Here is a 27,027-nt window from a genome sequence, read left to right on the forward strand (position 1 = left end):
CAATTTATGACAAAAAATCACGTTTTTCCATACCAAATTCCATACAAATTTCAATCGCAATGCGGGATGCGGGGAAGCAACCAATCGCTCCCAAATTTTGTACAGTGTTTTGGGCTTTAAAAAGCATCGAAAAAGCTTTGCTCCGAAAAATCGACTTTGTTGGCTCAGTCTTTTAGTCATATCAGAACAAAACATAATTTAGGGGGTTAGAAGCAAAGGGGCGTAAGTGGCAATAACCCACTTTCGAGTAAATGAATTTTAAAGTTTTTGACCTATTTTTCATCCCATATAAAATGTATGGAGCTTCAAAATCAACCCAATTTTCTATGATTTATTGTAATTTTTCCAATCATCGTAAAAACAATCTTAAAAAAGTTCCTGAAAGCTTAAAATCTGAAAAATTTTATGATATGCTCAGCTCAAAATCGACGAAATGGTCACTTACACCCCTTTGATTCTGAGCCCCTCAATTATGATATATTCCTGTTATGAACCTCTAGTCGGGCACTCACATCAACATACTTTTACACATTTATACTAAAGAAATCACCTAAACTCAACAGGTGGCCGGCGGTGATGCTTGACGTTAGTATGGGATAATTGCGGAGTTCCATATCTTATTGATAAATTAGTCTTCGCTAAAATCAACATCAATCATTAAAAAGATTTTTCTAATAGAACATTTGTGCACCACATTAAACTAAACATTTCCTTTTTTTCTTTCAGGTACCATTTCTTCCATGTCATCATTGAAAATAGAATTATATAGACGGTTTTATTGGAGTAAGTAAATATTCAATGTATTTAATTTGAAAATTGAAAGCTTCATCACATCAATGTACAGATTCGACCATTACAAATCTGGACCACTCTGAGATCTAGTAATGCCCCTAGATAGTTCACCTGCCTTTTTTAACACTTCCTTTCTGGAATTATCTTTTCATGCCATATTGAACTGCGAAGGCAACGGCATCAACCGCGGAATGTCACTTTGGTAAACCAGCTTACGTCCCAATCGTTTCAAATCGTTTGGAATAAATCTGTAACACAAAAGCACCAGTAATACATTAACTCCATTCAAACTTTCAAAATAAGATTATCGATACTCACTCGTACTGCTTTAATCCGGGACTCAGAATATTCGGCAGAAATACCTGTCGGCGGTTGGTCAGAATCCCATTGACGGTTCGGCGTGCCATTTTCTCCGGTGCAAAAATTGGCACCCTACCGATGATTCTACCGAGAAAAAAAATCAAGCATAGCAAAATTAATTTCCCATTGTTTCGTCAATAATCCGACCAAATCCAACTCACTTCAGCTTGCAGAGCATGTCAATTAAATCCTTCCGGGTGGGCATGAAAAATGGGAATGTGATTGTGGTGTTTATTTGATCCGATAGCCCTTCGTAGTACAGCTCATCGCTGAAGGCTTCCATCAGGCCACGGAGCCCGTATTTGGAAGCCACGTAGGATATCATTCGGCCTTGCGGGAGGTACGCTGTAATGAAAATGTTAAATGGATTTCGTTGTGCGGGAGTGCCAAAAGTGATATATTTTTTTCGATAGTCTATACTTACAAGCCACGGAAGCAACAGCCACAATATGACCCATGCGGCGTTCAATCATCCCATCGATGAAAGTACGGATAGTCTAAAATGAAAAGCAAAATTATGTTTGATCCAGATTTTAAAAGTTTGGAACAACGACATCAATGAGAATCACGTTTACGTAAAAATAACATTTTTTTATTTGTGATGAAACTTTTTGAGGTACAATCACAGTGATATTCGATAAACCATATTCTAGATTACAGTACATATGCACCTAACTATACAGATTCAGTCAAAGTTTAAACAAATCAATAAAGCTTGTACAGTTCCCTAGTCCATCAGCTTGGGAACACCCTTGTTTTGTAGCAAAAGCTTTGTAGCAACTCTCCTGATTTCCACTGGGATAGTTCTGAAAACAATGCATAATTCAGATTAAAATGTTGAAACAATTATCCATAAACAAATTCCGACAACTTACTCATAGTGTGTCAGGAATGGTCCCACATATTTGGGCATGAACACGTGGCGTTGATTCCGCAGCATTCCACTGACAATGGCGCGTGCGGTTCTCTTCGTCGAAAAAATTGGCATTCTCGACAGAATACTGCGAAATAAAAAAGAAAGTAAAGCTCAGCACACTCAATCAAACACACCCAATTAAGCACTCACTCCAATTTTTGCAAGGTATTAATCACTTCTTTGCGCGTATTCATGAAGCATGGGAACACGGTGGTGGTGTGGATCTCGTTCTGAAGCCCGTCGAAGTACATCTCGTCGTTGAGGGCCTCCATTAGGCCGCGCACGCCGTACTTGGAAGCAACATACGACACCAGACGGCCGACCGGCAGATAGGCTGATGATGTTCAACAGAATGGGATTTTAGCCAGGCAAGATTATCAAATGATAGATGCGACTAGTGCGTGCTGAATGGGTACTTACAAGTAGCGGAGGCAATCGCCACGATATGGCCGGAGCGTCGAGCAATCATGCCCTCGATGAAAGCACGCAGCGTCTGTAAGTGAGGAGAACAAAGAGAATATGATTGAATCTCAAGTGTACTAGAATGTTGGACTTACATCGAATGGAGAACCGAGAGTTTCTTACTTTGATAAGGATTCTAGAAGTAATCTCTCCGCATTGGAGTTTTACCTGCTAGACAACAACGCCGAACTTTGAGTGTCTATTCTGCTTCTTTTTCAAGCAATTTTTTACAGGAAAAATAATAGTTAATGTCTTTAGAACTCAATAATACATATTATGTAAATTTTAATCAATTCTGCTAATCTAGGATAGAATGGGTGCACATCTTATCAAACTTATAAATATCAATAACTACTGAGATCTTCGAGAAACTCACTTAAGATGACACGTGAGGCGGAGATATAATTGATAGTCGATGCCATTTTCTGATGTTATTGAAAAGTGAACAATAATTTATGACTCCAAGGGGGTTTATTATTACCCTCAAGAATGTTTGCGATTAGTTGGCAATCGTTTTACTCATTTTACTCAGTTTAGAAGCCTTAGTCCTTTGTGATGGTTAAAGGGATTTTAATCTACAAGTTTGCCGAACACCACCTTTCAATATTAGGCTTTCAAACTAAGTTATAGACAAATTGGTCAAGGGATTGCCAGGGGTGATCGAAAACATCCTTGATTGCCTTTATTTAGATTTCTAGATTATTAGATTATTAGATCGACCTCAACGATTCATACGATTCTGTTTAGCATTTTGTGATGCTTGGCCGTCAAAAATGTACGGTACTGATGACCGACTCGGTCGGTACGACCTAGATAGATTTATCCAACCACATGTCACTTTTGCGTACGCGCAGCGTCTCGAGAATCGAGACAATGTTGCCGGACAAGGGTGAGCTCGATAAGCCCCTCTAGAGGACTGCTGGAGTATACAGTCAGGTTTTTTTTTACGCGGGGGATACGTACCTCAGTTCAAAATTCAAAAAACCGCGTAAAAAAAGTCTCACCATTTCTCGACGAATCATGCAAAAATAAGACGATGATTTTTTTTTGTATGGGGTTTTCATTTATGCGGCCGCGTAAATGAAAACCCCGTAAAAAAAGGCCTGACTGTGGTCAAAGCAGTAAGGGTATGCGGTATGGGATTTTTTCAAAGCGAAACGAAACGAAACGATATATGAAATTTCTGACGCAATGCGGTACGAAACGAAACGAAATTCAAAAATGTTTCGTGAGATCGATACGAAATTCGAATTCACTCGGTATTTTTCGAAACGAAACGAAATTTTCGAAAAAGTTCCGCGGAATTTTGCTGTTATAACAAATTGATCAGGAAATGGATGCTGCGTGTTTGATTATTTTTTCTAGCATTGGCGTGGCGGTGTTTCAGTTTAGTCTCATCTTCAAGACTTCATTTGCTACGGTTCTATTTTTGGGTTTGTTGTTGGGGCTGGCGTTTTTCTACCGTTTCTCACATCAAACCCGATATTGGATTTGTCTTCGGTAAGCTAAAATGCTAAAATAATACATTTATTAGAACAAACATACACATGAAAAATAGAACTACTCACAAATTCGGTGATCTAATTTGGAAACACCTCCTCTCAAAGCTTACAATTGAATTCCTATTCGCATGCATTTTCTGCAGAATGAATGACTAGGGGTGTTCAAATATAATTTGATATTTATGTCTAAACATTTCAGATAAGTACCCAACTTTGCCTAACAAGGGTGGAGGACCATTTGTGCCCTGGACCGATTCTGACCACTTTGAGCTGTAAGTCAGCCAAAACTGTTGCAATTTACTTGGAGTTTTGCACATCTCACTGTGTAAAAAAATCAAGTCATTTGTACAGATGTTTCTTTTTCAATGAGTATTCAAGATTTGGAGCAACTTGCTAGTGGAATCTAAGTAGAATATAGTGGGAATTTGAAGTTAAAGTCCTACTGGAGTTTGGAAATAAATACTTGGAAAGATATCTTGGGTATCTAAACTCTAACAATATCTTGAATACAAAAAAAAATAAAAAAAACCCTAATTAATCCACCTAGCGGTAATGGTGCCTTTCTCGTGCTTTAAAATATCCTTTCAACAAAACTCGAGTGACATGTTGATGACATTGATATCAATACAAAATGGAAACTGCTTGCTAAATCTACTCAATATGGATACATTTTATATTAGCATAACATCCAATATTCAGAAAATATAAGACAACGATCCAAAACTCAAACCAAACAAGTGTCATGAAGCCACAAAATTTTGAAACGTCATTTTAGATTTTCCGGTCATCATTTTATGACTCCGGATATCTACCCCAACTAAACTAACCGCCATCTTGAACATTGAGACACCATCTTGGATGTTCTGGTATTCATTTTTGGACTCTGCACCTAAAATTACATAAAATAGTCACCGTATTGAATTTTGGCATGTTGTTTATGATTTTCTGGTTACCAGTTTTGGACGAAGACCGGCATTCTTCCCATTCAAACTATAATCATATTGCAGACCTTGTGAAACACCGCACAGCTTGGGTTTTCTGATTACAAATTTTGAATTCTGGACATATTTTCATACAAAATATGCCCATAATGCAAGAATTAAAAATCCTATAAAATGAGCACTAACTTGAATACTGGGCCATTATCTTGGACTTTGGACCGCTATCTTGGATACTCTGGTGGACTCCGAACATATTTCCCATACCAAATACACTTATTTTACATAGTTTTAGAGCTCAAAATTCCTTAAAACAGCCACCATCTTCTGTTGACGCGATCAAATTCTTATTTTTCCATTCAACGTTGACCCATCCTGCTATAAATTCACACCTTAGGAATCTGAAATGGTACGATTTGATGAGATCGCTTTAGTTTTGTCTATATTTTGTACTCATATATGAGAACTTAGACCTCTTCGTCACTGTTGTTCATACCTAACGTTTATCAGGCCATTAAACAAAGCCACGATTTAATTTTATACATGAACGTTGGTTCTGCTACACAACAGCTAGTCTCTAATGTGATCTAAGGCTATTTTCTTGCTAACCGTTCATTAGATTATCAAAAAATCAGCGATCTGATGTGTCGCATGTATGGGTTTGGTTCAATTGTATATTTGGCCACTTCCAGCGGGACGACTAGAACCGGTTCCGGAATACTGACGGTTCAGATATGGTCTGAGATGATTTTCCTGCTCGTTGTCCATCAGGTTATCTAAAATTCCGTGGTTTGAAGTGTCGCTTGCATGGGTTTGGTACAATTGTATATTTGGCAACTTCCAGTGGGACGCCCAGAACCGGTTCGGAAACACTACCGGTTCAGATATGGTCTGAGACTATTTTCTTGCTTACCGCTCATCAGGTTATCGAAAATGCCGTGGTTTGATGTGTCTCATGCATGGGTTTGGTTCACTTTGATATTTGCCACTTCCGGCGGGACACCCGGAACCGGTTTCGGAACACAACCGGTTCAGATGTGGTCTAAGACTATTTTTCTGCTTACCGCTCATCAGGTTATCGAAAATGCCGTGGTTTGATGTGTCGCATGCATAGGTTTGATGCATTTTCATATCTGGTCCCTTCCTGGGGTACCGTTCCGGAACACCTAAATGGCCATATCTCCGGAACGGCTGAACCGATCCGAACCATTTTCAATAGGAAACAATGGGACCAGATTCCGCGTCGAATGAACCGTCGGTCATTGAAATCGGATGAGATTTACTGCCAAAAAGTGATGTGAGTTTTTTTGTACACACACATACAGACACTCACACACACGCACACACATACACACACACATACACACACACATACATCACCTCAATTCGTCGAGCTGAGTCGATTGGTATATGTGATTTGACCCTCCGAGCCTTCTATCAAAAAGTCATTTTTGGAGTGAACATATAGCCTTTTCAGTACACTTGGTGTACGAGAAAGGCAAAAACTTTTGGATTCATTTCTCGTGCAGCTTGTTGATGATTATTACTTCTTTACTTCCCACGATTGCTCTAGAGCACCATCGATTTTCGACGAACTCCAGACAAGCGGAATTAGATAAATTTGATGCAATACTTTTTAGAATATCATTGTAATTTCATTAGGTAAAGCCAAATCCTAACTACTTGTTTCAAAAGTGTAACTAATGATACACAATCAAGTACTATTGATTTACAACTATTTTTCGTTGATTTTCAAAATTTGGCCAATTTTCAATAACTTTTGTTCAAATACTTTTTTCGGAAACGCTTTCTTGGCATAGGAATAGCCGGTCAAAGTCGTAGGAAGGAAAGGGTTAAGATAAGTTTAAAAAGACAGAGGAAAATCAAAATCAATTTAAGCATTAATTATAAAAATTTGGTTGAATCTTTAACGATTGAGGTAAGTTAATAAAAAATAAAAAAACTAGTATTGATTTGCGAAGATCAAATTGATGAAGAAGTCAAAATTATGGCCACGCCGATTCACGCCGACGCTGCCGAAAGTGCTCTCGGCGTCACGCCGATTACGCCGCCGCCGAATTAAAAAGCGCCAAACGCCGCCGCTGACAGATTTAAAATCAGCGCACACCTCTACTGCCGTAATTCTGCAAAGTGACGTAAGCGACATTGAAGGTTTTGGCCCATTTTTTGGTTACTATGCATAAGACTTCTGCTCATCCGCTAAGTTTATTTCTGTAGATGATAGATTACGACTAGATCTTGCATTCTCATACAGCAGGCATACCACAGTGTTATTTTTACACTTGATATTATATATAATATACCAGAAAAAAATCGAAATTTTGAATGGCGCTAGACTAGGGGCTGTCCATAAACCACGTGGTCATTTTTTGGGACTTTTCTTCACTTCACTTTTAAATAATGTTCAACTAGCTGTAACTTTTCGAAAAGTGCATGAAATATTCTCAAATTTTTACTGTAAGTTCATCAACTAGTTGTATATCAGTGGTCCAAAATTGGAAAAGATCGGGCCATTCTCCACGAAGTTATAAAGGTTATTGGAAAAGGTAAAATTATCCGATAGCCAACTTTGAGCTGTTATATCTCTGGATTCAATGAATCGAATGCAACGAAATGTTGACCATTTATGACTTATATAATGAGCTATGAAAAACCGTTGACTTAACTTAAAATTCTTAACACAGAAAAAAAATATAACGATTCGATTATTTTTCTAATAAAAGACAAAATTATCCAAAACTTCAACATCGTTTCAAAATTCAAGATGCAAATTATAGTTCATTTAATTTTCCTCTAATTGACACATATATAAATGTGTTTTGAAGGAAAGTTACAACATAGCCGCCAATAAATTGGAAAAGTAATGGAATACATATTAAAAATAGACCAATTTACTAAAAAATCGAGGAATAAATAAAATCGCTGTAACTTCTTCTCTTGTTGAAAATTTCATGTTAAGTCAAATGTTTTTCAGAGTTTATTATATAAGTCATGAATGATCAAAATTTCATCGCAATCGATTCATTGAATCCGGAGATATGACAGCTCAAAGCTATCGGATAATTTTACTTTTTCCGAGAATCTTTATAACTTCGTGAAAAATGGCCCGATCTTTTCCAAATTTAGACCAATGATACACAATTAGTTGATGAACTTACAGTAAAATTTTAAGAATATTCGATGCACTTTTCGAAAAGTTACAGCTAGTTGAACATTTTTTGGAAAGCGAATATTTTACCTGTCTCGATCATTTTGTCTATCTCCTGTAGGGTGGAATTTAAAGGTACAATAACTGACTACACTCATTCGTAGAGGGTATTCTGCTTAGAGGGTTCGAAAAGTCGGTACAAGATTACTTCAGATGTGTTTCTAGGGATTCGTTTAAGAAACTTTTCCAGAGATTCCTGTACAATTTTCTACAGGGATTACTTCAGAAATTCTTCCAAAGATTCTTTCGTAAATTCATCCAGTGGTCTCTTCGAAAAATCTTCGAAAGATCTATTCACTCACGTATTTCTTCAGGAAGTTCACCGGAGATTTGTTCAGGAATTGATCTAAGAATTTCATTAAAAATTCTCACTGTAGAGTGTCCAGGAAATTCTATAAGGATTCATCCAGAAAATCCTGCAGGAATTCCTCCATACATATATTTCCCCGGTATTTCCTTAAATGGTAACTTTAAGAATTTCTCTGCAAACTTTTTAGGGAATTTATTCAGAAATATTTTCCAAAGAATGTGTACAGGAATTCCTTTAGAAATATGTTTTCAAAGGATCTGTTTAACTAGGCAGAAGCTTATCCAGAAGTTTTAACAAGTATTCCCACAGAATTTTTTTCAGAAATATGTCCACAAATAACATCATAAATACTTTCAGGAGCGGATCTGGTGTGATGGTTAGAACACTTGACTATCACGCTGAGGACCTGGGATCGAATCCCACTCCCGACATACTCGCAAAATGCGAGTTCTTCTTTCGGAAGGGAAGTAAAGCGTGGGTCCCGAGATGAACTAGCCTAGGGCTAAAAATCTCGTTAATACAAATAAAAAAAAATTCTTTCAGAAATGCTTTAAGCGATTCCTCCATAAAATCAAAAATTAAAAATTCCGCTGGAAATTTATCCATGGATTTTCTTTAGAAAATCTTCCAATAACTCGTTAAGGAATTTATTAAAGGATTTCTACCGCAATTTTTCTAATGATCACTTGATAAACTTTTCTATGAATTCTGGCTAAGGATTTTCCGGGAATTTCTACAGAAGTTTGCTAGGAAGTTTTTCAAAAATTTCCCAGGTTTTTTTTTTCAGATATTCTCCTGGAGATTCGTTCGAATTTTCCTTCTTAGATTTTACAGAAATTTTACTGGATTTTTTTCAAAAATTCCTTCAGAGCTTTTTTCAGAAATTCCGTCAGAGATTCTTTCAAAAATATCTTCAGAGACTTCTTTAGTTTAAGGGTTTTCTTCAGGAATTCCAGTTTGGGATTTCTTTAACTGTTCTTTCATGGAGTTATTGAAAAATTCGTTTAAAAATCCTACAGATTCTTTTGGAAATTGTTCTTAGGGTTCCTCCAAGAATTCCATGAGAAATTCATCAAACAATCCTACTCCATTTTTTTTTTTGTAAATTGCTCCTGTGGCTCCGTCAGAAATATTCTTTGGGATTCCTTCAAAGATTCATGTAGGAATTGTTTCAAATATTCCACCAGGCATTATTTTCAGAAGTTCTTCCAGAAATTGCACAAAAAATGCCTGGTAGAATTCTTGAGACACAGATGCGTTCAAATCAAAATTCAAAATTTAAAGCAATCTCTGGATGATTGTCTGAAGGAATCCCTTCTTGAAAAATTCTTAGTTATAACTTGCATTTCTAAAGGAGCCCACTAGAGGAATTTTTGTATGAATCTCTGAAATAAGCTTCGAATCTCTGTCATGTTTTCCTCGGCATTGCATCTTAGGAAAATATCTATGGAAGAATTCCTTGACAAACTTTGAAAATTTCTAGAATTCTTGAGAAATTTTCAAAAAAAATCCGATGGTAAATTCTTACAAAAATGTTTAAAGAAACACATGAAAGAATACACGGGTAAAAATCCGGAACCCGAAACTGGTAAAATGCGTCATGATTGGGCGATAAATGTATGTTTTTATGTTATAAATATACACCATGAAAAATCGGCATGATATCATGACGAGTTTTGTCGCGACATAGCTTCGACGCTACATTTCTTTTGTTTAGTACAAATAATTATAAATTTGCGGCATGAAATCATGCCGCATGTACACTGCATCATGACGAAAATTTATAGCATCATAAGCCTTATTCATGGAACTCGTACATATCGTTTATTGTTTTGATTCCATCGGTAAAAATTGCCAATAATTATAAATTTCGGCATGAGGTCATGCCGCTTGTACAGCAGAAATATGACGTAAATTTATTAAATCTTTGTTCATGAAACTCGTATTTATCGTTTATGATTTCCATCAAATGGAAACTAGCTACAAATATCAAACTAAATTAACTTCTTGTTCCAATTACTTTTTGGTAGTTCTTAACTCCGGTAGCATAATTTATGTAACATGATGCGAAAGGAATTTTGATCCTCATATCAGTTATTTGAATAAAGCGCCGTCATAGTTAATAAAGAAAAATATCTTTTATGGGAGGTTTCTGCATGCAAACCATATGTCCTTCCTTTTTTCCTGCTGTTTTTTTTTGCTGAAAAATTAATAAGGGTAGAGTTGTACACTTTATGTCTATTTAAAGAATACTTTCTTACAACGAAACACAGCCAATCAGAATGGGTGTGGGGCTTGCTACCGTACAGGACGCAAACAAGATCGGTCGTCTTTGCGACCGAGGTAACACTTTACCACCGACCGACAGACTTGGTGTGAACGCAACGACACATAGTCCACTGATAGTGTGCGTGGACCATGTTGTGACGACGTTGATGGGTGGCATTTAGTACAAAGCTCGCACCGGTTTGTTTTGTTGCATTGCTTCATGCCGCAGTTTTATGGTTTTATGGCTCAGCGTCATAATCCTATGACTCAACGGCATGGTTCTATGACTTGCAGTCATGTTATCATGAAGCGGCATACTTTATGATTTCATAAATTTTTCGTCATGTTTTGGGTTTCGGATTTTTACCCGTGTATACATGCACAAACTACCTTAGCAATCCTAGATGGAATTTTCTAAATAATTGCTAATCGAGTCAAGGAATGGTTTCTGAACGAACCTTACTTGAATCATTTTAGTAAATCCTGCAAGAAACTACTTTCTATGAAAAAAAAATCCGTAAATTTTTTGATAAATCTTTAAAGAACCCCTGAAGGAATTTTTGGTGGTATCCTTCTAAGTAACCATGGAGAAAATTCATGAGTAGTATAGAAAAAGGAATACATTCTGCAATAATGTTTGGAGGAACCTCTATAAGAACTATTTCGGTCCTCATAAAAGGAATGCCCCTCTCACAAATCGTGAAAATTTTAGTCATTTGATGTCATTTGGCGGACGGACCAAAAAAATGTCGCAAAATTCTAAAATACCAGATTGTACATAACCTGACGAAGAATTTCACCGAAAACGAAACCTACTATCTGCTGATACAGATGTTTAAAACATTAATCGCCACATAGCGGGGAGCTCATCAACTAATCGGTAAATCACCAGATTGTTCTTGATTGTCTGAACACCATCATTCCAAATAAACTGGATTTTGAGATTCCAGTATGTGATTTATTTTATGATAAATGCATTCTATAAATTTACCCAAGAAAGTCTATCGCTATCTTGGAATACGCCTAGAGATATTTGCCCACACCTCCAGTTAGGCAAAATCTCTTAAGGCGAAACTGGAAGCATTTTCTCATTTTTTTCGATTTTTGATTTTGTATTAAATAACGAAGCAATATTTTCAAAATCGGTGTTCGTGCACATGTAGAGTATGGATCAAGATATCTTCTGAATTTTTGTGAGGTTGAAAATGTATTCCATTTTTTCAGAAACCATTTTTTCGTGAAATTTTGTTCAAAAATGGTTTCAGCAAAAATGAAAAACATTTTCTACTACAGAAAAAATCAGAAGATACCTTGATCCATACTCTATATGTGCACGAAAACCGATTTTAAAAATATTGATCTGTTATTTAATAAAAAATCAAAAACCAAAAAGTGAGGAAATGCTTCCAGTTTCGCCTTAAGCCTTGGGATTCCTAGAATATGGTTTCCTATTGAACCCTCAATCCAACCGTGTGATGAGGAATCTCGAGCGTTCCTCAATCTCTTTTGTCTCCACCCCGCAATCGTCATAATCGCTTCTTCATTCTTCCTACATATGGTCGGGGTTCTGCTAAACCGAACCAAAGACCATTTTTTGAAAAATTGAGTTTTCTTTACCATTGGATGAAGAAATTGATGATCCTTCTTCCATGTGAAAATGCAGTAATTCTGACAGCTCTTCGTGGAGTAAATCCAAAATTTCTGTTTGGCAGAACATACAAAAAATAAAATTGCATCCAACCAGAGTGAACTGTGAACCATTCCATAGAATCAGCGAAATGTTTTAGTATTGGTCCAGATGAAGAACATTTTAAGTTCTGCTCATCGCCGTCAAATTTCTAACTTCCAAACGACTCATAGTAACAATCTGTGAGAGAATTAAACACGTTATTAGAAATACGGATGTTGGAGGATACAATTCTGTTTCGATGGCACTGATCGCCATTTTTCCAAATCACATTTAGCCAGACCGAACCAAATCCACTGCATTTTAAAATCTATTTATTCTCAACAATACAAAAATCAACTGGTTTCAAATACCTGCGTTATGCCGACACACCTCATACTGCTAATTTAACACAGAAGCCGTCATTGAACAACAAGGCTAATAAGAATAATGAAGCTTTAAAAAAAATCAAACACTTGGTTCGCTTTGGCTGATCGAAAAATGGCATTTTCACGAAAACCATGCTAAAGAAGAATGTTTGGAACTTGATTCAGACTTAACGACTGACCTTCAGCTAGGTAAAATGGCCTAGAGGTAACGTGCTTGGTTATCACTTAAAGGATCCAAGTTCGAATCTCTTTAAAGTTTTCGAATTTTTTTTTGTCTTGATTCACTTTGGCAGATCATTTTCATGGTTTTCTTCGACCAGTATAAATTTGAAGTACACAAATTGCTCCATTTTCACATCTCAGGACCTCAGGACATGCAAGGACATCATTTGACATAATCACTTTTGCTCTGTGCCTGCACATGCACCGCCTATAAAAAAACATAGGTAGGAAGGGCTGAGATGGGAGGGCTTCCGCCGTTCATATTTCAAACTATTTTGAAACCTCCATGCTATCATACTATACGCGTCCTCTCTGATTCATGTAAAGAATTGTGAGTGATATCTATTTCAACTTCATAGACGATAAAAAATCGAGTTTTTTTTTTCACAATTCGAATGGTTTTCTATGAAACAAAGAAACACAGTCAGCCACACTGAACTATAAACCATATTCCAATGTTTTTGTTCTGCCAGAGTGAACTGAGTGCAAAGTACTGAAAAATTTAATGTAATTATATCAATGATTTCAAATAATTTACATGTATTCTTCATCTCTGATGGTTAATAAAGGCTTGTAAGTTACATGTGTGTGGAAAAGTTTAAAAAAATCTTCGCAGTTGTTTATTTGTGAGTGGTTGAACTTTAAGCTTAATTATCTCGGAATAAAGTTTTTGGCGCTTAGTTCGGTTTAGCAGAACCCCGGCCATATGTGAATCTTCGAGGAAACTCAGGAGAAGTCTATCGCTTTAATTCTTGGATAAATTTATAGACGCATTATAGTAGAAAATCCCTAAAGAAGCCCCTGTCGAGATAACTGAAGAAATCCCGTGAATTTGCGTGCTCGGGAAGAACCTCTGGAGGAATTCCAAAAGCAATGTAATGAGGAATCTGTGAAGATGTTTCAAACGATATCTCTAAAGGAATCTCTGATGGTCCCCCGGACGAACCCCACAAGTCTTTACAGGAATCCTTGGAGTTGAGTTCAGGAAACAGGAAAAACTTTAGAAAGAATCCCTACGCCTAGAGGCATCCTGGGAGGGATCCCGGGTGGGATCTTTGGAGAAATCACTGGAGAAGTCTCGAGAGGAATCCCTCAAGATAGAATCCTGGTGGAGGGGAGCGGACATGGTGTGATGGTTAAAGCGCATGCCTATCATGCCGAGGGCCTGGGATCGAAACCCACTCCCGACAAACTCACAAAATGTGAGTTCTTCCTTCGGAAGGAAAGTAAAGCGCCGGACCCACGCTAGACTAGCCCAGGGTTAAAAATCTTGTTAATACAGTTAAAAAAAATCGTGGACCAAAGGGCACATCAGCAGCTAATTAAGTTGTGTGACGTAGAGTTGTTTGCACAGCCTCATCTTCGTTAACATAGGGTATCGCACCACTTGGGCGGTGGCTTCTATATTCGTCTGTTTTCCACTATAACTCAGTCAATTTTGAACCAATTGACTTGAAATGTTGTACACGGGTAGATACTATGCCTATCTCACCACATTTCAAAAGTTGTGTCAATTGGTTCAAATTTGACTGAGTTATAGTGGAAAACAGACGAATATAGAAGCCACCGCTCAAGTGGCGTGATTCCCTATAATACTAAATGAATGGATTCAATGAAGCAATCATACAAACAACACTCACCCAGAAATGCGACAGCAAGTTGATTTCCAGCACCTTCTGAATGTCTTCGGGTTTTCCTTCGCGGAGCGACATCAGCGGAAGCACACCGGCATTGTTGACCAGTATGTCGACGGGTCCCAAGCTGCCTTCGATTTCCTTGCGCAGTCCCTGCACAGCATCGAAGTTAGAAATGTCCGCCTAAAATAACGAAAAAAGTAAAAAAAAATAAGTAGTAGTTGCAAACAAAAATTGTAAGTGTACAGAGTCAGTATTTTTCCGTTACAAGGTCCGAAATATCCGTCCATACACTAGTGCATTCAGTCAAAGCTGGTCTCTATCGAGAAAATGTGTTCCCACCAATTGCATAATTGCACTTCACTTGCACTGTTTTTACCCTTCTTGAGTGCCAACGTCGTCGTCGTCGTCGCCTTGGTGGAGTGCATTGCAATGCAATGCCGGCAAACAAGTTTGGCGCGCGGGTTTGGTTTGCTGCACATTGCGCATAACTCCTAAGCACTAGTGGGTATCAGCGTGCAGATAGGTTCTTTTTCGATTGTATGGTTTGTTTACGATTGAGTGTAAAAAGGGGGTTTGGTAAAAGATTTTTTTTTCCCTAGTGAAGAAGCACGAGTGTTTACTAGCTGTGTTATACATGTTAGTCGATTTTTCAATTTTCTATATTGATTATGCTTAATATGTCTGAATAGCTTGTTGATAAGCACGCGATGATGATTTAATGCGTGTAACATATGTTTGAGGCGTTTGATTATGCGACTGACAGCCATATAACTTAACTAAGACTCATTAATGTGGGTGTTGAAATACTTACATCAATCAATATAAAAAATGCAACAGCATCATGTTGGTCCAAATATCTAATACAAATATAACTTTGTGGGACAAGCCGTAAGGATAAACGTTCGAGTATTCAGAAAGACCATGCTGAGGGTGACTGGTTCGATTGCCAGTCGGTCCTGGATTTTTGCGTAATGAAAATATTCATGACTTTTTTTGACATAATGTGGCTTTATGCCCTGCCTTTCATACGATTGAAAAATGCAGAAGGGCATTGGCAGAGGAAGCTCTCTGTTAATAATTATGGAAGTGTCCATAGAAGCATTATAGGTCTCAGATGAAATGCTGCATCTCAAAATTAAGGAATGTATCGGAAACTAGTTAAAATGTTTAGGATGCTCTATCCCCAAGCATGGTTGGCCTTTTCATTTCAGCCCTTTTATCAAATCTCTTCAATATAGTCAGTTTAGAATAGCCTAAAGAAATTTGAAAAAATGTTTAATATTATTGAAAATGTGATTGAGTAAATGCATCACACAAAATAACAATCTGTAGAAAAAACTTTTTTCAGATTTTTCAGCGAATAGAATTTGTAAGGTACCCCGGGGCAAGTGGGACCTAAAAAAATGCTAGTTTGGTTTTGTCAAGCCAAAAAATACTAAACATAAATAATTTTATAATTCCAATGGTTCTAAAAGACATTGTTGGTATATTTCTTCTTAGTAATGGGCATTAAAACTGTTTCAATTTTTTTAAATTCTGTATATTATGCATATTATGAAAAGTGGAACAGATCTTCATTTACACCGTATCACGGGGCAAGTGGGACCTATTCGGATTTTTCGTAATAATGGCTTAATATAGTTGCTGCATATATGTAAGGTAGCATACATTATAAATATGTTATGCGAATAACTATGTTAAGCGATTTATTTATGTTGGAAAAGTTTTGTGGTATCGTGCATAAATTACGTAACACATATAATAACGAATCACTGAGAAAAAAAATGACAACTCTAGCAGCTCGTGCAAAACAAATTGATTTTATTTATACAAAAAGCGCCCTAAGGTTAAATGCCGAAAGATTTCCAAACTTACTTTTCATATAACGTAGTTGATGAGTCTCGCCAAAAGGTTTTTCAACATTTACATATGTTATGTTTTCCCTTACATAATATTACGATCATTAAATAAAGATTTTTAAATCGTGAACTCCGAATAAGTCGTTTTCCAATTTTTGATACTTTATGGCCGGTTCCTTAACACTCAAAAAAACTCATTATGCAGCGAAAAACGAAAAATTAATAGAGTTTGCTTGAACGAAAATATGAAAAAATAGATAATTTCGAAAAAAAAGTTCTATCAAAGACTTAACCATTTTAGCTTCATTATCAGAATAGAAGTAATTAAGTATAATTCTACGATTGATTACATAAGGCGCCGATTTTTACTTCACTTTTGTGTGAATTTCCACTTATGCTGAAGAAAGCGAGATCAAACTATGAAATTGTGTTCGTTTACTCTCATAGGTCTCACTTGCCCCAGATGCTGAAGTGCACTGGGGTAAGTGAGAGCAGTTAACAAAAGGAAATAAATGAAAATAAATGACAGCTTTTTCGCTTAAAATAATTTGCAAGCACTCCAAATATTATCCTGGAACTGAAAAAGTTTTACTTTATTTCTTATTCTATTTTTAAACAACGAATGTAGTAGAGTACGTTAATCTCACTTAGTGAATTGAAAATTACATATGAACAACAATAACATATATGGTCTCTTTATGGTGAGAACAATAACAATTTTTGAATTCAAAATATCCGTTGGTGTGATACCTATGTTTTCTATGAAGAATGTTTGCCTTAAAAATAAAAAATAAAAAAATTATAGCTGTAGGTCTCACTTGCCCCGGATTCTCACTTGCCCCGGGGTACCTTACGAAGAAAAATCGAAAATTAACAAAAATAATCCAGACAAATGGATAAGATTTCTTCGGGTATTTGTTACTGAATTCGTCCAGAACTTTGGTAACAAATATTTCTTGTATTCGCAAAAAAGGTTTGGTTAGCTGTAGGACCTTAGACCACTGATATATTCAATAATCAAGAACTAGTGTTTCATTTTTTCAATGATTCTTCTAGTCTAGGAACCTATCCACATTACTGTCGAAAATTTGGCCGGTGCCATTCAAGCCATTCTATAACAATTACTGTAAATATAAATGTGTGAAGAATAGGGCGTTAAAATTCACGAATATAAAAAGGTAAATGTAAACATAAGTCTTTAGAAATGCCATAATAAATTTTAAACGATTTTTTCCTGAAATGTATCTGCAATATATAAATAATGAAAACAATGGCAAATTTTGGGAAGCATACACTGATGAAATTCCTTTAAAAATCAAGAATTCTGTAGCGTGTTATTGAAGGCGGTCTGAGGAAATGTTATCGACATATTGCTAATTGAACTTGTGGTGGAGTTTCTGAGTAATGTGGAGCCTCGTAGCCGTGCGGTTAGGGTCGCCAAGCTTCTAATCGCACCATGCTGTGGGGTGAATGTTCAATTCCCGCTCCGGGCGATGAAACTTTTCGTGAGAATAGTTTCGTCTCTGTATCCACTGGTCCATGCTCCGTGTTTGTCCCTTGTCTAGTGTTAAGTTAAAATTCAGTCTGTACAGCCTCTGGCTGAAGACGGAGTCCGCGTCTTTTTTTTTTTAATCACTAGAAAAAAAAACATTTGAAGATTCGGATAAAAATATTTCCAAATTGGTACAACCAAGTATGACTAATGCGGATATTCTGAAAAAAAAAGACTTAATTCTTAGGGGCATTTTAGAAAAAAGTGCTCCAGAAGTTTAAAATGAAAATTTAGGAATTTCTGTAGGAATTTTGAGCAAATTTTTTGAATGAACTAATTCAACATTCTTTCATAATTTCATGCAAGAACTATTTTACTACTAGCTAAGGAGTTGCCAGAAGTTCACCCAAGAATATTATTGAAAATATTTTATAATCCATGTAGAAAATTCAAATCAGTTCTTGGAGGTTTATTAGATATTTGACAAGAATTCTAAGATAAATAACCCAATGCTTCGTAATATTTGAGAGAAGGTTAATGGTCATATCTAGACTATGAAACTCATAAAAATATTTTAGAAATTTCTGCATAAAATGTGTGGGTTCCTTGAAGAATCCTGGTTATCAAACGATCGGCTCTGGATAAAGCGCTTCGTGAGTAAGAAATAGAACGAGAACAAAATAACTCGCATTTTTGCGAGTTATTCATGAAAAACAAGTGGAAGTGCGGCAAGCGCATTTTAATAGCAAATCTAGTGATTATCCATTATAACCTAATGCTTTGTACTTCATTGTTCTTGAAAAGCGGAATTGCTAGTCGATTAACAGTATTCTACATCAACAAGCAAACTCAGAGCTGGAGCGGACCTGGTGTGATGGGTAAAGCGCATGCCTATCACGCCGAGGACCTGGGATCGAATCCCACTCCTGACAAACTCACAAAATGTGAGTTCTTCCTTCGGAAGGGAAGTAAAGCGTGGGTCCCGAGATGAAACTAGCCCAGGGCTAAAAATCTCGTTAATGCAGATAAAAAAAAATAACTCAGAGCTGCTTCGCGAATCATAGGTGAGTGCTTCGATTACCAAGAGTATAGAAGCGCAAGTATTCTCGGGCCCCTGTTGTTCAAGAGAAGGTTAGTTTTGCAACAGCTGCAATCTTCATCCTTTTCCATCCCTGACTCCCGATAAATAAACGCAATATGAGTTCTTTTGGAGTTTTGGTAAACTTTTTGAAAATCTATTTTGTATAATTCCAGAAATAATCACTGAATAAATTTGAGCAAGACACTACGAAGAATTTTAAAAATAATACTTGAAGGAATTTCCGAGTAATACATGAGACAAATTATTGAGAGTTTTTTAAAGAAATCTTTCAATGTATCCGAAATAACCTTTAGAATATTCTGATCGATATACTCCAGAAGACTTCCAAAAAGAATACCAGAAAAAAATCTCCGTCCACCCTACTCTTCACCCTCGCAGGCTTTAATCATCTTTAGCAATATATAGCGGATCGTCCTAAAAAATCTATCGCTAACCTTGAAAAATTCCTCGGCGAGTATCTGACAGATTCCTCCAGGTATACCATTCAAAATTCATCTTAAAATATGTGTAAAGAAAATCCAGGATTCAATTTTTATAAAAAAAAACACGGACACCACCTTCAGCCAGAGGCTGCACAGACTGAACGAAACTTAACACTAGACAAGGAACACACGGAGCATGCACCTGTGGATACGGAGAAGAAACTATTCACACGAAAAGTTTCATCGCTCGGAGCGGAAATCGAACGCTTACCCCACAGCATGGTGCGATTAGATGCTTGGTGACCCTTGGATGCTTGGAGGTGCTAGTTATTAGGTACCCGTTCCAGAAAATCCGGAGAATGTTGTTCTTGAGTATATTATGCAGAAAATTGGAAATAATTTTTGAAATTGCATTTTTTTCTCAAGAAATTTCGCCGTTTTTCCTACAAATGATTCTTTTTGGTATTTTGAAGGAGACTTTTCCGCCTTGAGACAGTTGTCTTTGGTTGAGCATCAATGATTCATATTCCCAAACATTTTTAAGAAGGGGAAAAATCCGGATTCAAATATTTCCAAATATTTCTCATACATATTCATACATCAAGAAAATGTGTACTTCAAGAATGAAAAACGACAAAAAACTTAACAAATTTACAGTTACCGTGATTTCGGGAGAAATTGATCGCCGTAAGAGCCATTCGCAACTTTCATTATTTTTTACTTCAAACTTCAAACAATACGACTCACTCAAAGTGCAAATATTCGGTAATACCAAACTGTGTGGTCAATTATGATTTTCAAATAACTCAACGTACATGAAACTGTATTCATATAATAATACAAAATGGCCAACTTTGACATGCTGTAACTTTGTTCTCCTAGGACCGATTGAGTTATAAATTTGACAGTGAACTACAAATATGGTCAATTTTATTACATACTAGCTGTCCCGGCAAACTTTGTCTTGCCATCTTATGGTGGTTTGGCAACTGTTGAGCTCAAAATAGCACCGCACTCTAGATCAATTTCATTTCGGTCGTGTTGATTTCCTTCCCAGCTCATAGAAAATCAATTCTTTTTCAATTTTGCTACTTTTCTAGTTGATTTTCGTAACTTTTTGTACATATAAACACAGCCACCATGAAAACGAATCGAACCGTGCAAGAGCCATCCAAATCGGTTCAGCCGTTTGTGAGTTTTGTTGCCTCAAAGATATTTCCAACTCATTTTAATATAGATAGATCAGCAAATTTGGATTTTGTTAGAGCACCTGCAAAAAAGTTAAACATTTTGTGAAATTGTTAAATATAATAGCAGTGTGAACGGTGTGAACAAATTGAATTTCTGATATACCTTTAAAAAGAAAAAATGCACATGCCAGTCGGACAACATCCGTCGAGGTTACAAATTAGAATGTAATGAAAAAAAAATAATAATACTGCTGAACAAAACAAACAATTACTGATATTATTCTGAACAATTTCACATAGTATTTAAGTTTTTGCATAACAAAATTGGCCATATTTGTAGTTCTCTGTCAAATTTTAGGCTCAATCGGTCATAGGAGAACAAAGATACAGAATGTAAAAGTTTAATATTTTGTATGAAAATTGTCTTTCACTGCTATTTTTGTAAACATAGCTGTACAGTATCGGACAATAAAAATGCACCAAAGTCGTTTCCCCATACAAACTAGTCAGCTTTTAATTGCAAAAAAATGCACCATGACTGATAACTTTGCATCTATCAGTTGATAATCTAGGTCATCCAAACTATTCTGGAATTAAGACCTTTCAAGGCCTACAAGTTCTATACTTGTTTATCTTTACTCTATCGGTGTTATTCGTACACGATTGACTTAGAGGCAAAACGTAGAAAGACAAAACGTCGAATGGGGCAAACGTCGAAAGGACAAACCTGGTGTGATGGTAAAATCACGTGACTATCACGCCGAGGACCTGAGATCGAATCCCACTGACTGCCGACACATACTCACAAAATTTAAGCTCTTTCTTTAGAAAGGAAGTAAGGCGTGGGTCCCCAGATAAACTAGCACCGGGTTTAAAATATCGTTAATAAAGATTTAAAAAAAGTTCTAAAATAATGTTTTGTTATAGTTTTTGTTTTTATTTTTACTAACGGTACCTATATTATAACAACAGTTGTAATAAAAACCATCGTACCAGAATACCACAGCCGATTATAATATTGTTATTCTCGTATGGTCGGGTTGTGCCAGGTATTTTGGCATTTCAAAGGTGATTTTTAAATTGGATTAGAAAATTGGAATGATGAGCTACCTACGACCGTTTATAATCAATTTTTTTTATCTTCTTCTTTTTCAAAAGCACACTGATAACGAACTTGTATTTTTCTTATTGAAACAAAATACATATCTCTATATCCATATCTCTATATTTATTAATTTTTACTCTTGTAAAAATTTAAGAAAATCGTCCAACAAACTCGCTAATAACAAAACTTTCACCAGTCAAACACAAAACTGTTTAGTTTTGGTTGCTGATTGAAGTTCACAACTTTTGTTTTGTAAGATTATGTTGAAATTAAACGCACAGTCTCAAATGTCCTATTCGTCCTAAATCACATCCCACAATAACCTACCTTGAAAAACTTCGCCTTGACGCCCATCTTCCGCAGATCCTCTACCGTTTTCTCCCCGTTGGTGGCGTCCAGATCGTTAACCGCAATGTGACAGCCCTCCTTTGCCAGCTGCAGACAAATCTCACGTCCGAGTCCGTTCGCTCCACCGGTCACCAGTGCCAGCTGTCCGGTGATTTTCTTCTTCTGCGGCGACACGAATAGGGCAACCACATACCGAACCAAAATGGGAATCACCAGCACCACAAACGTCAAACAATCGAGCACAATCGAGAGGGCAAACTTCAACGATTCCATCCCGCTGTTCCGACCGCCGTTGCGTAGCTTCCGCAGGGATTCCCCCCTTGGGGCTGGCTCGTACGGCGTAGCGCCAATGTCGCTGATGCGTTCCATCTTGCAAACTTTCGCAAACTAGATCGCACCGAGGAGGGAGGCTGCCTGCCGTGTCACAAGCCTAACGAGAAAAACTGTTTACCAAAACTGCAACTCTAGAACAGGCCGTAACCGTACATCGATTGTAGTAGCTCTTGATGGTCTCAAGTCAACGGTGGTTCGCGCCGGACTAAGTTGCCAAGTTGTTGTGCTGAGTAAGCTAAGCGCGCACGGGTTGGTTCTCCTGTTGTGGGTCCCCACCAGCCAGCCCTTGGAAAATGCAACCCAACCGTCGTCGTCGTCGTCGTCGTTGGTCATCATCGTTGTTGCAAACGTAACCGACGGTGTCTGGTTCTGGTATGGCCGATGCGTGTGCAATGCCTGCTGGTTGGTGTTTACCGGCTATCGGTTGTGGTTATGCACTAGACGTATGCTTTGGTTTATACACTTGCCTTGTTGTTCCGCCCAGAAGCTGAATGTTTGGTGAAACTGATTTCCGTTTGGAGAACTTTCCTGCTAGATTTGGGCATTGTTTAGATTGAACAGTTTTGCGTTTGGGTGCTTACCGTATGACCATAATTTTGCAAAGTGATTCACTGTTGACAGCAGAACCGTGGTCTGCCTGCTGTTTCTATATGGACTTTATTTGCTATATGTCTTAAACGACAACCAATGCATACATATTTTTTGCCTAAACTAACGAGTTTTTCAGCCCGGGCTTGTTCATCTCGGGATTACTTACTAACCTTCCGAAGAACTTACTCAATAGTCATAGGCGTAAAAGTCACGTGATTCAACCATCACACCAGCTATACTCCACAATAAATAAATATTATTACGAACAAAGGGCTGAAAGTCTCTATAATATAGCTAAATCAATTAAAATCCCGCTTCAACAGGGTACAACTTCAGTCGCACAAGTCTCAAGAAGCAAGCTTCAAACAACATTGCATTTTATTATTCTGTTCTTGCTCACCTGTAATTAGCTTAAATGAGAAGATCAAGTGCGCTGGTTTTGTTTACGAAGAGATTTGTGCGCTTGAAATCGTGAGTAGGTGCCAAAGTCGGCCATTGTGGCTGCCATTTTGGGATTCTAACAAGTCTGTCCTCAACATTATGTGACAGCAAAGAGTGAAGTTCAAAAATGTTTAGTCAGTGAACCATTTCCAGCAGAGCTCGTTCCCGTTTTGGGTTCCAATTGTGAATGTTTTTCAGTAAAAACAATTGTCCGTAATATGGTGAAGAATGCTGAGGTACAATAAGAGGTTTTAAAGGAGCACCAGCAAATCTCAGGGGAAATTCAAGGGAGTACCAGGAAATTTCAGAGGTCACCAGAAGGTCTTGGGGGCGTTAGGGGGGGGGGGGGGGGGGGTTTGGTTTCAAAGAGTGTTAATGGTGTCTCAGGGAGTTCCAGAAAAGTTCCCGAGAATCTCAGGGGCGTTCCAGTTGGTTTCAGGGGATATCAACGGGGATATCTGACGCATTTCAGGGGACCTCAGGGAGGTTCCATGGTGGGATCGAGAGGGTCTCAGATGCGTTTCATGGAGTCCCATGAGGCTCAGGAGGAGTAGTACGGGGTCTTAGTGGCATTTCAAGGGGTTTGAGGTGATCACAGGGGCGTTTTAGGGGATATCAGGGGCGTTCAGGGGGTCCCAGATAATTTCAGAGAAATACCAGAATATCTCAGGGGATTTTCAGTGAGATTCAGGAGGTACCAATAACCGAATTAACGGGACATCTTGTTGCTGTGCATCGTTCTCAAACTCTTCTGCTAAGTAATCCTTGACCGGATACAGGAGAAGATTGACGCAATTCTCCAACGGCAGCAGTCAGGATTACGTGCAGCCCTCAGGTGCAACCCGAGAAAAGGCGGATAACAAAGTGATATCACTTTGATAATAAACTGTGTTATCGGTGTTATCAATTTGTTATTTTTGATATTATATTTCCCAATTGATGATAATGAGATAATTACAAATTTAGTTATCGATAATTTTGATCTATCGCGACAACACAAAAATACTGAATGATAACAAAATATGTTATCAGTTTACAAACGCATACTTCAAAGCTTTCTCAAAACTGAGAGACTGATAAACCTCGAATCTAAAAATAGATTCCTCTTTCCACCTTCAATGCGACTGTAGTACGAAAGTGTAGCTTTCAATTACTCTCACTCTCACTGAGTCCCGTTGGTATAGGGGCTATCGATTGCAATTGGCAATCACTCGTTCAGGGTTCGAGACCCGCTGGGCGCAATAGTTGAAAACATGGGTTGTGAATTATAAGAAACTTTTTTCAATTGCTGACAGTAACAATACCAGTTATCAATTAGCTGTATTTTTCATGTTGATAACTAACTAAATGCAATGTTGAACAAAATATTGTATAACACAATTAGTTATCAACTTGAACTCAATGGTAACACTAATTTTACAAAATTGGGTGTTATGGGATGAGAAAAAAATAACAGGTGTTTGGGACCCTAGAAGTGTCATAGTGAAAGAATTTTTGAAAAATATTGGACCGGGCCTTCACAGTTTAAAACCAAAGTTTGTATGGAGAACTTGGGGTGTTCAATTGGTATGTGCATTAGAATGTGCCGTGCATATTTTTAGGCGTTTTCGGTATTTGAGTTAGTTTCGTTATTGTCTAACGCCTAAATATATGCACAGCGCGTTCTAATGCACATATCAATTGAACACCCCAAGTTCTCCATACAAACTTCGGTTTTGAACTGTGAAGGCCCGGTCCAATATTTTTCAAAAAATCTTTCACTGTAACACTTCTAGAGTCCCAAACCCCTGTTATTTTTTTCTCATCCCATAACAAAGTTTTGTGTTGAACTTAACTTTTTATCATGTTGGTATTCGAGAAGTAAATTTGAGTTATCATTTTTGTTATGTTGGCTATTGATTCAACCTAAATGATAACAAACTCAATTATCACTTTTAGCCGAAACTGAGCAAAAAAACAAATGATTTTCCGATTTCTGAGTAAGGCCAACTCAGTCATTGAGTAGAAATTTTTCTCGGTGTATGTATAGTAGACTGGGTCAACAAAATCGATTTTTTGGAACAAAGCTTTTTCGATTCCTTTTAGCGTCCAAAACAACTGTGCCAAATTTGGGAGTGATTGGTTGCTTAGAAAATGTACCAGTAAAACGTAAAATTTTCTCATTGGAAGTATAATTTTGCACCATTAAATAATTCTGATATGTTCCATAATAAAATACAAATATGCTCCCTAACAAATTAGGATTGCTCCATAAAGAAATAAAATTGTACCCATAGAAAATTGAATATTGTTCCATAGAAAAAAATAAATTGCACCATAAAAAAATAAAATTGCACCATAGAAATTAGATTAATGCACCATTAAATTATCAAAATGCACCATTAAAAATATGAATTGCTCCATAAACAATTGAAAATTCTTCATAACTTTGAACCTCTGCACCACTGAAGTAGTGCAATGTGAAGTAGTATTGGATAACCGAATTAAAATTATAACAATATGAAACTATGGACAAATTTCATTTTTTATGGATCAATTCATATTTTATATGGTGCAGTTTGATAATATTTATGGAGCATTAATCTATTCTCAATGGTGCAATTCCATTATGGTGCAATTTGATTTTTATATGGAGCAATATTCAATTTTCTATGGGTATAATTTTCATTTTTATGGAGCATTTCTAATTCATTGTGGAGCATTTGTATTTTATTATAGTGCATTTCCGATACATTTATGGATGCAAAGTTGCACTTCTAATGAGAAAATTTTATGTTATACCGGTACGTTTTCTTCAAAGTATGGAACGTTTTCAATTATGTATGGGTAATATTGCATATTTTTATGGAACATATGTTCATTCTTTATGGAGCGCGGTTTGATTTTCTATGGAGCGTTTCTAGATTATTATGGGTGCAATAAATAGGCTGCCCACTGTTTTGATCTTGTTCCATTTCCTGATATATGCACATTTATTACTCTAACCCTAACCAAATAAAAACTTTTCAAAAATAGCAGGTTCAACTTTTTCCACATGTCTGTGCGAATTATATAATTGCATATGGCAGATAAGTGTAACGCTAGGAAGAGACCATGAATGTAATTTATGAAAATGCTTGTTTCTATTCACAATTCTGGTCAACTCATTCATGAATCATAACCATGATATTATGACTTGGCAGACATCATAAGAATATGATTTTTTTATTTATGAGGGGAATGGATTTATTCCGTGTTTCACCGCTACTGTTCCTCATCGCAATCGACGAGTTCCTGCATTGATTGAACCAAATCTTGGGTTTCTCCGGTAGCCCATTACCATGGATCATCTAAATGACTTCAAAACGGCAGATAATAATGCTCTCCAAGCTCAACGGCGCTCTGATATGCAGCGTGAGCTCGATGGTTCTACCGATCGCACCTCGGCGGCAGGTCTTACCATCTACGTCAACA

General features: G+C 37.0%; 2 protein-coding genes across 3 annotated transcripts in view; one reads left to right on the forward strand and one right to left on the reverse strand.

Annotated features, from left to right (window-relative positions):
• Positions 1 to 27,027, forward strand: part of LOC109430547 (uncharacterized) — a 776,197-nt gene that overhangs the window by 376,587 nt on the left and 372,583 nt on the right. The gene's annotated exons all lie outside the window — the stretch shown is intronic.
• Positions 791 to 23,403, reverse strand: LOC109430548 (17-beta-hydroxysteroid dehydrogenase 13). 2 transcript variants are annotated; one of them, XM_062852935.1, is made up of 6 exons: positions 22,189 to 23,403; positions 14,695 to 14,871; positions 1,577 to 1,649; positions 1,314 to 1,497; positions 1,111 to 1,236; positions 791 to 1,040 (listed from the first exon to the last, which is right to left on the reverse strand). In XM_062852935.1, the coding sequence occupies exons 1-6, from the start codon at positions 22,576 to 22,578 to the stop codon at positions 941 to 943; spliced, it is 1,050 nt and encodes a 349-aa protein (XP_062708919.1). In that variant the 5' UTR covers positions 22,579 to 23,403; the 3' UTR covers positions 791 to 940. The 2 variants fall into 2 exon arrangements, with proteins under 2 accessions (XP_062708919.1, XP_062708921.1); XM_062852937.1 differs by lacking the exons at positions 791 to 1,040; positions 1,111 to 1,236; positions 1,314 to 1,497; positions 1,577 to 1,649 and adding exons at positions 1,729 to 1,958; positions 2,028 to 2,153; positions 2,219 to 2,402; positions 2,489 to 2,561 and having other exon boundaries at positions 22,189 to 23,194.

This window comes from Aedes albopictus, chromosome 2 (assembly GCF_035046485.1).
Source record: "Aedes albopictus strain Foshan chromosome 2, AalbF5, whole genome shotgun sequence".
In the NCBI taxonomy this organism is placed as follows: Eukaryota; Metazoa; Arthropoda; class Insecta; order Diptera; family Culicidae; genus Aedes; species Aedes albopictus.